Genomic DNA, 16,858 nt, shown 5'->3' with positions numbered 1-16,858 from the left:
AGCAGTCTAAGCAGAGATGCCCAGACTTCCCTCTCCCTAGACACTTCCTCCAGCTCTTCCGGGGGGACACCGAGGCGTTCCCAGGCCAGCCGGGAGACATAGTGTCTCCATAGTCTGTCCTAGGTCTTCCCGGGAAGGCGTCCAGGAGGCATCCGGAACAGATGCCCGAGCCACCTCAGCTGACCCCTCTCGATGTGGAGGAGCAGCGGCTCTACTCTGAGCTCCTCCCGAGTGACCGAGCTTCTCACCCTATCTCTAAGGGATCGCCCAGGCACCCTGCGGAGAAAGCTCATTTCGGCCGCCTGTATCTGGGATCTTGTCCTTTCGGTCATGACCCAAAGCTCATGACCATAGGTGAGAATAGGAACGTAGATTGACCGGTAAATCGAGAGCTTCGCCTTGCGGCTCAGCTCTTTCTTCACCATGACAGACCGGTACATTGACCGCATTACTGCAAAAGCTGCACCGATCCGTCTGTCAATCTCCCGTTCCATCCTTCCCTCACTCGTGAACAAAACCCCAAGATACTTAAACTCCTCCACTTGAGGCAGGAACTCTCCACCAACCTGAAGTGGGCAAGCCACCCTTTTCTGGCCTCGGATTTGGAGGTGTTGATTCTCATCCCAGCCGCTTCACACTCGGCTGCAAACCGTCCCAGTGCATGCTGAAGGTCCTGGTTTGATGAGGCCAACACGACAACATCATCTGCAAAGAGCAAAGACGAAATCGTGTTGTCACCAAACCTGACGCCCTCCGGCCCCTGGCTGCGCCTAGAAATTCTGTCCATAAAAATTATGAACAGAACCGGCGACAAAGGGCAGCCCTGCCAGAGTCCAACATGCACCGGGAGTCCCGCAAGCCAACCAGGCCCGATAGGACTCCTTCTTCAGCTTGACGGCATCCCTTACTTCCGGTGTCCACCACCGGGTTCGGGGATTGCCGCCTCGACAGGCACCGGAGACCTTACGGCCACAGCTCCGAGCGGCCGCTTCGACAATGGAGGTGGAGAACATGGTCCACTCGGACTCAATATCTCCAGCCTCCCTCGGGATCCGGTCGAAGCTCCACCGGAGGTGGGAGTTGAAGATCCCTCTGACAGGAGACTCGGTCAAACGTTCCCAGCAGACCCTCACAGTACGCTTGGGTCTGCCGAGTCTGTCCAGCTTCCTCCCCCGCCATCGGATCCAACCCACCACCAGGTGGTGATCAGTTGACAGCTCCACCCCTCTCTTTACCCGAGTGTCCAAGACATACGGCCGCAGGTCAGATGAAACGACCACAAAGTCGATCATCGACCTACGGCCTAGGGTGTCCTGGTGCCACGTGCACTGATGGACACCCTTATGCTTGAACATGGTGTTCGTTATGGACAAACTGTAACTAGCACAGAAGTCCAATAACTGAACACCGCTCGGGTTCAGATCAGGGGGGCCATTCCTCCCAATCACGCCCCTCCAGGTGTCACTGCCACTGCCCACGTGGGCATTGAAGTCCCCCAGTAGAACGACGGAGTCCCCAGTTGGAGCACTTTCCAGCACCCCTCCCAGAGACCCCAAGAAGGCCGGGTACTCTGCACTGCCGTTTGGCCCGTAGGCACACACGACAGTGAAAGACCTATCCCCGACCCGAAGGCGCAGGGAAACGACCCTCTCGTTCACCGGGGTGAACTCCAACACATGGCGGCTGAGCTGGGGGGCTATAAGCAAACCCACACCAGCCCGCCACCTCTCACCATGGGCAACTCCAGAGTGGTGAAGAGTCCATCCTCTCTCGAGGAGTGTGGTTCCAGAGCCCAAGCCGTGCGTAGAGGTGATCCCGACTATCTCTAGTCGGAACCTCTCAACCTCACGCACAATCTCAGGCTCCTTCCCCGCCAGCGAGGTGACGTTCCACGTCCCTAGAGCTAGCTTCCGTGTCCAGGGATCGGGTTGTCGAGGCCCCGCCTTCGACTGCCGCCCGATCCTCTCAGCACTGACCCCCTTACGGTCCCTCCTGCAGGTGGTGAGCCCACGGGAAGGCGGCCCCACGTCGCTCCTTCGGGTTGAGCCCGGCCGGACCCCGTGGGGGGAGGCCCGGCCACCAGGCGCTCGCATACGAGCCCCAACCCCGGGCCTGGCTCCAGGGTGGGGCCCCGGCTGCGCCATACCGTGCGACGTCACGGTCCTCGGTTTAAGAGGGATCTAATGTTTTTTCAATCTTTAGGGCGGACTGACATAGGAAGCATAAACTACAGTCACGGCATTCCATTATGGCTAATCTGAAAAAAGAAATGAAGTTGCTTTAACATCATAAGAGAGATAATATGAGCATTAACAAGCATTCGCAAAAGTAAAAAAATATCAAATAATGAAGCTAACTAACTAGCTAGCAACATGTAGGCTATGTGCTTGCTTCAATAAAAATGACGCTAACTAGTCACTAGCTAGTTATGATGAAGCTAACTAGTTACTAGCGACCTAGTTATAATGAAGCTAACTAGTTACTAGCTAGCTAGTTACTAGTTATCTAACATTAAAAGCATTTTTCTATTTAATGAGGAAGTCATACGAACCTCAAAGTGTTAACCTGTCACCTCTGACCTTCAACAGCTGTCACAGCTCTTGGTGCATATGGGATGTGTTGTTGCAGGAACTGATTTGCTATAGGCTACTCCTGACTGGTCGAAATCTCATGCTACTTAGGACAAATGTAATGTACACAAGTAGCTGCACTGCTTAAATACAAAATTAAAGTTTTTGAAGGAAAAGATGAGTAAAGTCGCTCTGATGACACAATTTTTATGTGAAATGTGCATATTTACCCCCAATTGTCATGGTATGGGGAATTTTTTTGTTTTTTTCAACTTGAAACCAATTTTATTGGATTCCTTGACCCCAAAAATGTACACTTTGACACCAAATTTGACATTATAGTGATAACAGAAGCAAAGATATGGGCTCTAGAGTATTTTCGGCGCATTGGCGGCCATTTTTGAAAAAACCTGTTTATTTCTGATACAAAGTGTGATCTCACTTGTGTCTTAGGATAAATTTATTTGTATGACCCTAAGGTACTTCCATACCAAAGACGACCTTTGCATCATGACTTGAAGTCAAAGGCCTATTTTTTGGGCTTAACCTCCCTACTATATTATTCTTTAGTATGTATTACATTTGAAGACTAAATTGTAACAATATCACTGTTTGTACTATATTTTCAAATAAATGCAGTCTTGATGAGCATAAGAGACTTCTTTCAAAACATTAAAAAGCTCTTACTGACTCTTGAATGGTAGTGTATGTACATTGATGCTTGGTTGGTTCTTATTATCATTATGAAATCACACTTGATTATATGATGAAAGTGAAAACCCTGGTTACATGCGAGATCATCTGTGGCCTTTTGTGTACCCAGAGGATGAGAGAAGTGATAAATGAGAAGGACTTAGAGATCAAGATGCTAAAAGAGGAAGGAAGTGCCATCCAGCAGCATGCATCTGTCCTGGGGCAGCAGCTAGAGGAGGCCAAATTAGAGCTCCAGGTGCCCTTGACTTGAGCTGTTTCACTCATGTGTTTTTTTTTAAATTAATTTGGTTGATTGTTCAGCGTGTTTTAGGTTATGACACCAGTTTATCTTATAAAGGTTTGTTCATATTTTGCAGACAGCAAAGGAGAGTTATGAGAAGACAAAGGAGACTGAACATAAACATCCTACAACAGTTGCAACCAGAATTTCCCAGCTGGCTAAGAAAGTGGATTCTCTGAGGAAACTAAGGCAAAATGATTTTTTCTTATTATTAAATCAAAATTTTTTCTGTGTCTTAATGCAATACTTGCTATAATTGGGCAGTGTTTCGGATTCAAAATGTTAACACTTAAGTCGCCATGAACCGGAAGTTACAAACGACTTTTCTCCAGTGTTGTGACGTATTTACAAGTGAAACAGAATATTAAATAGAGGGCAGGGTTTTACTTTAGTGCTCCTCCTCTCCATCTAACGGTTTGAGGGGAGTTGCCACGCCCTCACGCCATAGCACATGACAGGAAGAGAAGAGAAGTCGTTTCGAGGGGGGAGGGAAGGATAACATATTTGATTAAAGAATATAAGGGCACATGAATTTTTAAAGACGAATGAAGTGCACCGATAATTCATTTGTAATAAACACTACAATATAACATATAAAAATACGAATTGTACAATTTGATTTCATGGCGACTTTAAAATTGGGTTTTCATAGATCGCTTTTACATTCAACATAATTCTTTTTTTCCCCATTTGGGCTTTTCAAGGTCCAAAAGGTAAGATGTATCCTATGATGGTCACTTGTAATTTTTTTTTTATAATTAGTGTTTGCTTGCTAAGGCTAAATACTTGATTCTGATTGGTCAATTGTGTCTTTTTGTCATCGGATGTACAATTTTTGCATAAGGGGCGATATAATCCCTAGCGACTTCATAGCAACACTATAAAAACCACATAGAACACAGTGCAAACTATCCTACCAAATCAAAGTAGAGAGATGGGCAGTTTTCTTCAGAAACACTTCCTGTTTAACATTCAGTTGTTGTTGTTTTTTTGTTGTTGTTGTTGAAAAGTTATCATTGGTTTTAATGTATAAGTGTTGGTGATTCAGAGATGCACTTGCCATTATTGTGGGTTTGAACCTCAGGGAGAGTAATCCATGCTCCGCTGATGAAGATCATCTGTTGGGGTCCATCACCATCATCATGAACTACAGGATCTCAGTGCCGTTGAGCTCAGAGAGGCTGGAGCTTGCGTGGAAAGCTTATGACGAAACCTTGGGGAATCTAAGAGGCTGTCAAACCGTGAGTAAAATATACATTCTCCTGATCAATGAATGAATAAAATTAGTTTACGTGTAAGAGAATGTTGTCTCTGTTGCTCAAAAAAGAGTTTTAATTAAAAATATTGCTGTTTGTGTTAACTATTGTTGTTAGGAATTCCCTGTTGTATTGTTGGCGATGACATTGCTTGTAAGATGTTTGTGTGTGTTTCGTCAGATGGCAGAAATAGATTCACTGGTGAGCAGCAGGAATGAGGCCCGTGATCTTCTCTTAACTGCTGTAGACCACTTCCTCCAAGATGTGGACAAGCTGCCAATCAGTGAACGCTTGGACAAGCTGAAGGTATGCAGTGAAGAAATTTTTTGGATTTTTTTTTTTACGATTATTTATACCATTATGGTATTTTTTTTTATATTTTCAGTTTTCATTTTAAAGTGCCCCTATTATACTATATTAAAGGTTCCTAATTTTGTTTTGGAGGTCTCCTACAATAGGTTTACATGCATCCAATTTTCTCAATATACTTTACAGCATCACCTCTTTTCTCAGTGTCTGAAACGGTTAAATCTAGGATTCGGTCTCTCTTGACCCCTCCTTTCCGCGAGCCTACTCTGCTGTAGTCTGTCCCAGCCATTGCTACTTTCTTACAAGAGCACGCTATTGAGTCGGGGCCGATGGCCTCGTGGTCAGCGCGCCGACATGTAGCGCCGTTGCGCTCAGGCGGCCCAAGTTCAAGTCCCGGCTCGTGGACCTTTCCCGATCCCGTCCCCCATCTCTCTCCCACCTCGCTTTTTCTTGTCAACTCTCTACTGTCCTGTCACAATAAAAGGCAAAAATCGCCAAAAAAACAATATACAAAAAAAATTACAAATAAGAGCATGCTATTGAATCAGGGAAATTATTAATTAAACATTAAATGGAAATATGTTTTTATATACATAATACATTTTTTATAATGACTTTGAAAAGAATTATAATCAGGGTTCCCGCGGGGTCTTAAATTCTGAACTTTAAATTTAAGGCCTTAAAACGTCTTAAAAACAGGCAGATTTTCATCCGCGGTCTTAAAAAAGATTTTACCCTCGTTAATTTCCAGAAATGCTGGCTGCAGAAAGTTATTACAAAGTAGCAAAAAAGTATCGAAGTCGCTCGCCAAGAGGCAGTTCACATATCGCGTCTTTTTCGCGCTCAAGTTCATTCAAATGTAGGCGCGCGGTAAGCGCGCTTATAATTGAAGCGACGCGCTCGTTTTTTTCCAGGCAGCGACATGAAAAAAGACATGAAGGATGCGGGTGCACCCAAACACTACGGGTGTTTTTCTCTTCTCCATAAATAAATCTTGTAACAGAGCTACAGCAAGCGTTTTTCGGCGGTGGAAATCCATCAGCCACTAAAACTTTTTTGTCATTGTGGAGAACGCAGGGCATGGTTGCATAGCAACGACAGACGCCACGGGAAAATCGGACCGAATTTTACTATTAATAATAAAAGATAAGCTAAAGTGTATTGTAAATGTCAGTAAATCATTTTTTATAAAAAGAATGAGTCAAAAAAGATAAATTAAAGTCTGAAATATGTGAGGTTTATCTTTTTATAAAAACCTTTTTTGTCAACTTTATTTGAACTTGTACATGTTAGTATATAACATGTTGCAAGACACTTTTAAAACCTGGCTATCATTTTTAATCGTATTATTTTAATGTTTATGTTAGTGCGTATTGATGCTAATTTTATTTGTTATTTGCTGTTTTTCGACATAAAACTTGGTGAATTGATTTCATTGTGTATTAGTACTTTTTGAACAGGATTCTGTGATAACAGTGATCATTTTTGGCACTATAATAATTAAATGAAATGTTCATGCCATTTTTATCTCTAGTTATGATCAACTATGATCAACTAAAATCAACTAATTATGTGTTTTTTACAGTAGGCCTATAATATGCAAAGTACAATTTTCTATAAAAAAGTTATATCTGATTCTGTTCTTTTCTCTGACACACGTTGCTGGGTCTGGAAGGTTACTAATGTGATTGCTTTATCTGTAAATTAAGTTAATGCTTTTTCAATTACTGAATTCATTGAAATAAAATGAATTCTTTGATTTGATTTTTTTTTTTTGGCAATGCAGGTCTTAAATTTCAATCTTTATGGTCTTAAAATGTCTTAAATTTGACTAACTGAAACCTGCAGGAACCCTGTATAATGTTGTGTAGTCTATTATAGACAGAGCCAATATTACTCATTGAGAGATTTATTTGCAAGGGAATAAAAATTGGAGCCTTACACACATTACATGGAGAACAATGCATTATTTGAACAGTGACAGCTATTATACGCTTGATACAGTGCAGGAGATGCAGATAACTTGGTGTCTGCTGTGCCATTACAAATATGTTATTGACCCTTAAGAAGCTTTATCCACTACACGTGTAAAATTAAATGAATTGCTAATTACAATTGGCTACTCTTGACACTGATAAAAAAGCTTGTACAAATACTAGAAATCATGAAAAATGGAAATAATTTGGAATTGTGTAACAAACATTTACACATTTCATTTATTTATTACAACTTTGTCATTTTGCCTGCTTGGCTGTTTCCTGTTTTGATTATTATATGATGGCGCTTGACGCCAGCCAATAGCTGATTGCTGATCATGGTTTCGAGTATCGATATATCTGTCCTTTCCAATGAACACAATAACACGCAGTAATATCCGACAACTAAATCTAGATATTTTAATCAAATCTGCAAATTCGTTTGAAGAACCTAATTAGCCAGAGATCAATTATCACGAATGGATGATCTGGTATTTGTTAAATCATCTCAGATGTATTAAGCGAGGTACGAAGAATGGACCCCAGGACTGTCTTGTGTTTAAAATATCAGTCAAACTGCATATAGTATGTAAAGATTGACCTTACAGGTTTTCATTACTGCATTTTAAATGGTGTCGTCTGCATCTACAGGAAGTTGCATCTTCATTGACTGCAATATTTAGCTCTGTTATGCTGGCGGAGCAGACCGAAGAGTACTCTTTTGAGAAGTTCTGTGAGTGGAAGGGGCACAAACAACAGAAAATCAAAAACGTACGAAAAGCTACAGATGAGGCTCTCCTTGCTCTTAGCGGCTGGGCAGCCAAGCTTAGCAAGGTATGTTAGTTCATGTAAACCTCATAAAATTCACGTCTCCTTTTACTGTTAGGTAATTATTTGGGCAAATTGGCTTTTAATTTAGAAGGATAGGCATGAGGTGCTTCCCAATCCTTGTACTTATGCACTATTTTATGCTTTTTTTGTAGTATAAATAGTGCATGTAGTTTGTTCACACTGAAAATACCAAAAAGAAAAAGTGCTCTTTATATACCTGTATGATGCACATCAGACTCTGATGCTGAATGACAAAATAACCATTCATACATGTACATTGAGTGCATGAGTACAACGTGTATAATAGTAATTTGGGACACAGCTATGGTTTATTGTATCAAGGTACTTTATTCAAAGCCATAAGATGAAGCCTTTGTTGATTTTCAGTTTTCGTGTTTGATGGAGAAAACATCAGTGACCGAAGATGATGTTGCAGAAAGTGTGGATGAGATCCTGATGAATGCTGACAATGCCCTGTGTGAAGAACTCAGTACTGAATTCTCTGTAAGAGTTTCATTCTGCTCATCTATGTCTGCCTTTCCCTGTGCATTCCCTTTCTTTTGAGCAAGGGCACAATCCCTCAGGTTTTATCCAGAGGGGCTGCAATTTTAGATAAACAGAAGTGTGAAATGCAAGCTACTACTGTATTACTGAATGGAAAATTTGTTTTCCACTGTTTTCATAGGAACAAGACAATCAAGAAAGGAAAATCGTGTTTAATGCCTTTCGCAAAGCCATGAGAGACATCCAGAGAGAACAAAGTTTGTTAGAGGAGATCAGGCAAAAGTACGAACTCAACACAAAGGTAAGTGGCTGACCAGAAAAGCTGATTCTTTGGAGAGCTGATCTCTAGATGTATAAATATTTATACACTACCGTTCATATTTTTGGGGTGTGTACGATTTCTTAGCATTTCGAATGAAGTCTCTTCTGCTTACCAAGGATGCATTAATTTGATCAAAATAATCAATAATCAAAATACAGGAAGAACAGTAATATTGTGAATGAATATTTTTGCAATTTATTATTACAATTTAAAATAACTGTTTTCTATTTCAAGATATTTTAAAATGTAATTTATTCCTGTGATGGCAAAGCTGAATTTTCAGCATCATTACTCCAGTCTTAAGTGTCACATGATCCTTCAGAAATCATTCTAATAATGCTGATTTGATGCTCAAGAAACATTTTTTATCAATGTTGAAAACAGTTGTGCTGCTTTATATTTAGTGTATGCACTGCATGATTATTTTCATTATCAGTTGTCACGGCTATGACGTTTCACTGCAGTTTAAGCAGGAATTACAGCAGTGGCAGAGCGGCCCTCCGAAAGCAGACGAACTGTTTGCGGTGAAGAAGCGCATCCGGAGCCTGCGATCTCAGCTGCGCTGGAAACTGGTTGAGGTCAGCTGTATGGAGGAGGTGAGAACAGTCCTGTGCTCTGAGAAACCACATGGTGGGGCCACAACTCACAAAATGCACTGGGATCTCAGATGACCAGGGGCTAAATATTGATTTATTGGTTTGATTTTGATTTGACACTGCATTGTGCTGATTACATGCAATGGAAATGATCAGTTTATCAGTTTGAGTGTCCTTCAGGCAGAAGAGCTGGACCTGCCAGAGATTCTTAAGAAGAAGGAGGAGATCGCTGAGACAAGGAATGCTCTCTTTCAAGAAATCAGCCAAGAGAAGAAGCAATATGTATGTTTAGATAAGATCTTTCACATTCTTAGAAGATATTGAGCTTCGATTACTAGAATGAACACATAAGTGAACTGTTCCTCGTTTTAGTAGTACAAACACGGTTAATAAAAGGCTTAGGATTATAATATAATTCTGTGTTTATGTCTTTATACCTGTGGTTTGCAATAGAATACAGGTCATGGGATAGAAATGTCAATGCTGAATTATGGTAAATAAAAATATACAAGTAAAAAATGAACATGCATTATATACATATTGTATGTGTTTTATATATTTTGAATAATGAAGGTCAGGTTGCAGCTAATAAGTTCCTTATTTGTTTTTTTATCTAATGCCTGAAATGTCCATAATGTGCTGATGTGCAGATAATGCTGTGTGACCTGGTGAAAAGAGGCTTTCCTGAGTTACCAATGATCTTTCCTGATGCTGATCTCAATGGCTATATGGTGAGTACTTGTTTTGTCAGTACCTACAAGCCTCTAGTTTTGCTTAAAAATTTACATTGTTTAAAATTAGGCAGCTGCTATGTACACACTAAGTGCAAATATTGAAAGATGCTATTTTCACTAATGGTAATAGCTGTATTGGGACATTACTTGTCCCTGTCCCTAAAGCCCTCCCCTATCCCTAACCATATTGAACCTGCTGATCAGTGAATGTGTCCCCAAAGGTCTAGGAGGGGAGCCATTAACTGAATCTGAAATCGCCCCATATACCCTCAAATAGGGCGTTATTTGAGGGGACAGCCATTTGAGGTGGTGTCCGAAACCATAGTGGACGTGCACTTATTCAATCCCACATTGCACCGCAATAACGAGTGTAGTCGATGTGCGCTCAACGGCTGTCCGAATTCGCTCACTCCTTTTCATTCACTCCTTCAAGTGAACAGTATTAGTGGACTAACGTAGGGAATAGTGAATGAGTGTTTATGGGGCGATTTCGGATTCAGCCATGGTTTTGAGTGGGATTGTGGTTTGCGGTTCCGCTTGCCCCACCAAAATATTCATCCAAAACAAAGACCTCTATGTAAACTGAATCAATAGTAAATTGTAAACGTGTTCAGCGTTCTGTAACTAATATTTTTGGATTTTCTACACTATTTTAAATCGTAAAGTGAGCAGGATATATTAATATTGAACATATGGCTTCGGCAGACATGTATTATGATACTTAAAGGGATAGTTCGAACGAACTCGTTCGAACGAGAGAAAACGAACAGTATTTATATCGTTTTTACCTCTTATACACAGCCATGTCCAAGTGATCTGATCTGACGTGTGCGCAGACTGGTGCATAGATATATACACTAGATGTCGCCTTAAAGACATTCGTTCCAATGAACTGCCGTAGACTAGAGGTCTGCACTCCCGCGGGAGTCCCGCGGGACCCGCGGGTTGCGACGCAAAACAGTGCGGCGCGGGACAAATTTTGAAAGGTCATTGCGGGCGCGGGCGGGATGATGGAGGTGCACTTGCGGGTGCGGGCGGGAGGGATGATACGCTGCACTCCCGCAAATTAAATATGAGTGTAAAGTAAAATATATAAATGATTAAAGTAGCGTACATAATTTGTAGTTTTGAGGGAGATTCTGTTTGGCAGCAATAAAAACGTTTTAAGCAGCCTAAACTTGTGGATGTTGTCCTTTGGAGTACGGGCGGGGCCTAATCTCACGCACACTTGTTTAGAGACAATTCCTTCCCGCTGCTCCGTGTTCGAACTCGAAAGCTCAAAATAGACAGCAATAACATTCTAACATTATCTAATATATAATTATATATATTAGATAGATAATAATATTACCTAATCGAATAAATTTTTTTTTTTTTTTTTTTTTTGGTTACTGTTAGCCTACTAGTGAATATTATGCTGTTCGTAGGCCTAATATGGGACCGTTTCGTGTTTTGGTGATCACATTTTAAATGTTTAAATGGCCTGTAGTCTAGGATAAAAATGATCCGTTTAACAAATGTTCCTATGTGTGTAGGCCATGCCTAAGGCCAGGGCTGCCAACTCTCACGCATTGAGCGTGAGACACACGCAATTGACACTTTTCACACGCTCTCACGCCACACATCCATTTTCTCACGCACAGAAAAATTGCGGAGCAAAGGGGTACTTTTAATATTAAACTAATTCTCAGCTCTTAGATTCCGTCAATTTTATTACGAAATTCAGACAAAAATAGGTTTGCCGCTTGTAAATGTGACGTGACAGATCGCTGAGCACCTCAGTCAGTTCAAGTGCACGTGAACCGATCATCTGTTACTTTTTTATTTAAAGATGCAGTACAACTTACCGAAAGTATACATAATATCGACCAATTAGTGTTTTTCAACCACGGAAAGAGGTCAATATAACAGCAGGAGAACAATTATGTCACGTAACGTTACATTCACCTCACGAAAGCCATTTAATGACCATAGCATGTTAACTGAATAGAAAAAATAGCTAGAGATATTTTGCTGAGCACCATATTACATATTTATTATATATTTACTTATGTCATTAAATAATTGTTATTATAACAAAAACTGCATTATATTTAATTTAATTTGTTATTTTTAACCTTTAATAATACCAGATTGGGCCCTCTATGTTTACAGCATTAGGTGAGATTATTTTTTTTAAATAAAATTTAAAATAAACATGTATCCAATTTAGTCCATATTGAATCAAAATCGGAATCAAATCACAAGAATGGAATTGAAATCTTGAAATTTTTGTCAAGCAATAATAAAAACTGTATCCTACCAGTATCCTACCCCCCCCCCAGCCCCCCCCCCCCCCCCAACACACACACACACACACACAAAATCTCACTCCAAGCTAAACTCAAACGTTGGCAGCCCTGCCTAAGGCTGTTTTTATGTTACATGATAATTAAGCCTATTGAAATTTGGGCCGATTAATGTTTATCTTTGTTGGCGTTAGTTACTGTAAGGAATTATGTGCGCACGCATTTTTTTTCCAAGACCTTTCGTGAGACAGAATGTGAACATCCATCCTGCTGCCTGCCGTCTTGCGGGCATTTGCGGGCGGGAGCGGGACATAATATCACAGATGCGGGCGGGAGCGGGACTAAAAATGACAAATCTTTTGCGGGAGCGGGACTGAACACTGCGGGAGCGGGCGGGAGCGGGACTGAACATTGTGTCCCGCGCAGGTCTCTACCGTAGACACTCGTTTGCTTGTTGTAAGTTGTGTTTGCTGCACCGTTTCCATGGCAACTCTGCGCTGCTCCAGGGTTTGAAAGCTATTGGAATGTTCAACGCGCACGTCTTGTCAAGCGCATTTACATAAGTAAACATCTAGAATGAACACATTTGGCTAAATGAATAAAATTCTCATGAATTTAAAACTCATTTTGAAGTTCTTCAACCCACTCATATATGTGCAAAATGCCACTCTTCCACGTGAAGTGGCACTTTTATAATTTATTTTTTTGTTTTTGTTTTTACGAACACTCAACCTCCTTAATATATATATATATATATATATATATATATATATATATATATATATATATATATATATATATATATATATATATATATATTCCTGGGATGGGACAGCGCATTCCACGTCCTGTCTGGAATGGCCATTAGTGACTGAGAGTACTTGGTGTGATAATGTAATGTTAGTATTGCATGTCCGTTATGGCACGTTCATTTGTGGAATATGCAGTGGACATAGCCAAAGTTACAGCACAGTAACTGTAACGTTAACTACCTGCAAATTAAAACCTGCAAACGTTAACCCAGTGCATAACAACAATCGTTGATTGCTGAACAGAAGTTTTATAAAAGTAGCCGACTGTAAGGTTGAGGATGGTCTTATGCAATATTTACACTGCTCTATTCCAGTAGATAAATGTATATGTCTTGGCAATGAAATACATTTTTTTTATTAATATAAGCTATTTATCAGGCAGGCGCCTGTGCACTGTCAGAGTCTTCTGGGTTAAAATGGAATTACAGGTTGTTGTTGCACTGTCTCAGATTTTGTTCAAACCTAGTCTATATCAAGAATGTGTCCAATAAACCAAGGCCTGTAAAATATTTCTGTTCAAATCCTGTCTTCATATTTTCAGCCCTTGAAATTACTTCAGTTTTACAGCCTGAAAATCACATTACCTGGGAAGCAATATTTGTTTGTAATATAATGAAAAGTATTATTCATAGGCATTATCTGCTTTGACAGTGATACATTTTGAAAAATAAAACTTGTGATTTGCTTACATATCTGATCCTTCTGCTATTACGAAACACAATTTTGGCTGTTTATAGCATTATCTCTTTAAACACTAAATAATAATTTTGACAATGTATTGGTATGTTATTTATGGTGGTGTAAGGTGCTGGAAAAAGCTTTAAAATGGACCTCGAAAGTGATTGAAAAGTGCTTTAATTTGACCTTGGAAAAGGTGATATTGTTTAATTTCTTGCATACGTGTGCTTTCAGAGCTCTGCAGGACTGTTAATGAAGAGCTTGGACAGAGACATGTTTGACGCAGAGCCGATGAGAGAGCTGAGCGGGAGGAGACCTCTTCTCAGCACAGACTTCCAGGGGCAGAAAGTAGTCCTAAAGGTCAGTTGCTATGGGATTAATTTCCCGTCAAAAGTATTGCCGGTCAATGTCTTCAACTGTAAAGACATTTTGAAAAGACAAGAGTGAAGAACAATGGAATTACACACCAAAAACGTGAAATATATGGTCGTGTTTATGACGGCATGTGCGTTCAAGTCACTTTCGTCGGAGTAAGATGGCACTGTACTTTCTCTTAATTAATTACACAAAAATAGAGAAAGTTTCTTAAACTCTAGTTCTAGAAAATGAAGAACAAAGAAATGTGCATCATGTGTGCTTTATTGTTTTTGTTTTTTATGTTTTTAATATAATTTATGAAGCCACTGTAAACTTTATCGTTACATATTACATTGTTATATTATAATTCCATCATATTCTGTGCAGGCAATTAGCTTACTTCGCTATAAATAGAAAAGTCTAGCAATTTCACTGCTAAATAGCTTCACACTCGTATTTACGACATTGTGGTGGCGTTCATGTGCGCTCAACTCGTAAATACGATCTTTACGAGGTGACTTGAACGCACCAATAGTACAAATAAGCATGTGACGGACAAGTATAATGCTTCAGCATCAAGGCAGACCCAGTCACATCTCAACATTATCCTACTTAACGATATAGAATAGGGCAGAAACCTTCCAGAGTCCTTGTGTTATTTTTACTTGTGTCCCAACTAATTTTGTATTTTTAGAATTTTGAATTAATGGCTCACCCATACCTGCCAGTAGTCAAGTCAAGTCATCTTCATTTATATAGCGCTTTTAACAATGTAGATTGTTTCAAAGCAGCTTTACATAATACAATATAATATATATAGAGATAAACGTATAATTTATGGTAACAGAGACTGTTTTGGCTTTATAGCGGTTCTTTAATAAAGTTATTTTCCAGCTAAGGTTAGTTTTGATTGATTAGCTTCCGTCGCAACGATCATTTGTTATTTAATTAGGGGCTGCTAAGACGACACCATTCTCTCTACACAGACTTTAAACGCGAACCTGTGAGAAACGCTGATGGCGTTCACATGCGCATTAAGAATTGGTTCTATAGTTATGTGCGTTTGAATATATGTGCACAGGTTTGTAATTCCCTACAAACCAAGCCTAAACAAAGTACTGGTCTTTCCTTATAAATTTTGATACAGAATTTTATTTTATTTTATCACTTCAGAGTAGGTACGCGAAACGAATTTCCCGAAAACACTTTATCTGTAGAGTGGTAAAGGGATCCTCCATAGGGAGAGACTAGTTGGCACTTCAGCACTGCGTTGTCGTCGGGTCCAGGCGCAGGTCCTTCATCAGATCTGGATATGGCCTGGATCCGGCAGGCTGCGGGAAAACCTCGGGATAAACAAAGACACTAAAATTAGCGTAGATGCCATTCTTCTTATGATGTAACGAGTACATCAGGATTTATGGGAAGTGTTCCCGGTTCCGGCTGACCTAATCTATGCAGCCTAACATTGAATTATAGAAGTCTAATAATGTATTATGTGAATGCTAGGTCAAAGAGATATGTCTTTAATCTTGCTTTGAACTGACAGAGTGTGTCTGCTTCCCGGACAATGTTAGGAAAACTGTTCCAGAGTTTTGGTGCTAAATAGGAAAAGGATCAACCAGCAGTCGATTTTGATATTCTAGGTATTATCAACTGGCCGTAATTTTGAGTTGTGTTAAGAGCTCGCTTAAGTACTGCGGAGCTAAACCATTTAGTGCTTTGTAAGTAATCAGCAATATTTTAAAATGTATACGATGTTTAATAGGGAGCCAATGCAGTTTTGACAGAACTGGGCTAATATGGTCATACTTCCTGGTTCTGGTAAGAACTCGAGCTGCTGCGTTTTGAACTAGCTGTAGTTTGTTTATTAAGCGTGCAGGGCAACCACCCAGTAGAGCATTACAATAATCTAGCCTTGAGGTCATGAACGCATGAACTAATTGTTCCGCATTTGTCAATGAGAGCATATGGCGTAATTTAGATATATTTTTAAGATGGAAAAATGTGGTTTTACAGATACTAGACACGTGACTTTCAAATGAAAGATTGGTATCAAAGAGCACACCCAGGTTCCTAACCGTCGACGAAGACTTGACAGAGCAGCCATCAAGTGTTAGAGAGTATTCTAGGTTATTACGTGAGGAAGTTTTGTGTCCAATAATTAGAATCTCTGTTTTTTACGAGTCATCCAATTTTTTATATCAGCTATGCATTCCGTTAATTTTGTGAATTGGTAAGTTTCGTTAGGTTTTGAAGAAATATACAGCTGAGTATCGTCGGCATAACAGTTAAAGCTAATTCCATGTTTCCTAATGATATCTTCTAATGGTAGCATGTACAGAGTGAACAGCAACGGTCCTAGTACTGAGCCTTGTGGTACGCCATACTGAACTTGATGAGACATCTCTTCATTTACTGCTACAAACTGATAACGGTTAGATAGGTATGAATTAAACCATGCTAGTGCAATTCCACTAATGCCAACAAGTTTTGTTGTCATTAGTCTGCCAGTAGTTTTGTATTTTTAAAGTATTCATACACTATAATAATATGCTTCTGCAAATTCTGAGAATATAATATAACATGAAGCCAGGCTCACTGCTAGGTACTACAGTTGAACTAAGAGTAAGG

General features: G+C 40.1%; 2 protein-coding genes across 7 annotated transcripts in view; one reads left to right on the top strand and one right to left on the bottom strand.

The window, feature by feature from the left end:
* The window catches only part of gsdmeb (gasdermin Eb), a 102,431-nt gene that overhangs the window by 8,686 nt on the left and 76,887 nt on the right, over positions 1-16,858 (bottom strand). The window contains exon 10 of one of the 5 annotated variants that reach the window (XR_014031841.1): positions 4,625-4,795. The exons of 1 other annotated variant lie outside the window; for it this stretch is intronic. Coding sequence is in view for 3 of the 4 variants with exons in the window: in XM_081389486.1 (XP_081245612.1) it covers positions 15,487-15,570 (84 nt within the window). In the remaining variant the exon portion in view is untranslated. Of the gene's footprint in view, positions 1-3,570; positions 4,796-8,270; positions 8,537-15,367; positions 15,571-16,858 lie in introns of those variants that run through there. 3 more of the 5 variants (XM_081389488.1, XM_081389487.1, XM_081389486.1) reach the window with 3 other exon arrangements.
* stk31 (serine/threonine kinase 31) overlaps positions 1-16,858 on the top strand; it is a 36,001-nt gene that overhangs the window by 7,127 nt on the left and 12,016 nt on the right. For both annotated transcript variants that reach the window (XM_081389476.1, XM_081389477.1), the window contains 11 exons: positions 3,394-3,519; positions 3,641-3,753; positions 4,649-4,805; positions 5,001-5,126; positions 7,757-7,939; positions 8,324-8,440; positions 8,622-8,741; positions 9,227-9,358; positions 9,539-9,640; positions 10,009-10,089; positions 14,105-14,230. In XM_081389476.1, the coding sequence (XP_081245602.1) occupies positions 3,394-3,519; positions 3,641-3,753; positions 4,649-4,805; positions 5,001-5,126; positions 7,757-7,939; positions 8,324-8,440; positions 8,622-8,741; positions 9,227-9,358; positions 9,539-9,640; positions 10,009-10,089; positions 14,105-14,230 (1,383 nt within the window). The remainder of the gene's footprint in view (positions 1-3,393; positions 3,520-3,640; positions 3,754-4,648; positions 4,806-5,000; positions 5,127-7,756; positions 7,940-8,323; positions 8,441-8,621; positions 8,742-9,226; positions 9,359-9,538; positions 9,641-10,008; positions 10,090-14,104; positions 14,231-16,858) is intronic.

Source organism: Scardinius erythrophthalmus, assembly GCF_964197995.2.
Source record: "Scardinius erythrophthalmus genome assembly, chromosome: 16".
Lineage (NCBI taxonomy): Eukaryota > Metazoa > Chordata > Actinopteri > Cypriniformes > Leuciscidae > Scardinius > Scardinius erythrophthalmus.
Note: the sequence above shows the minus strand (reverse complement) of the source record. Positions and strands in the feature narration are given on the sequence as shown.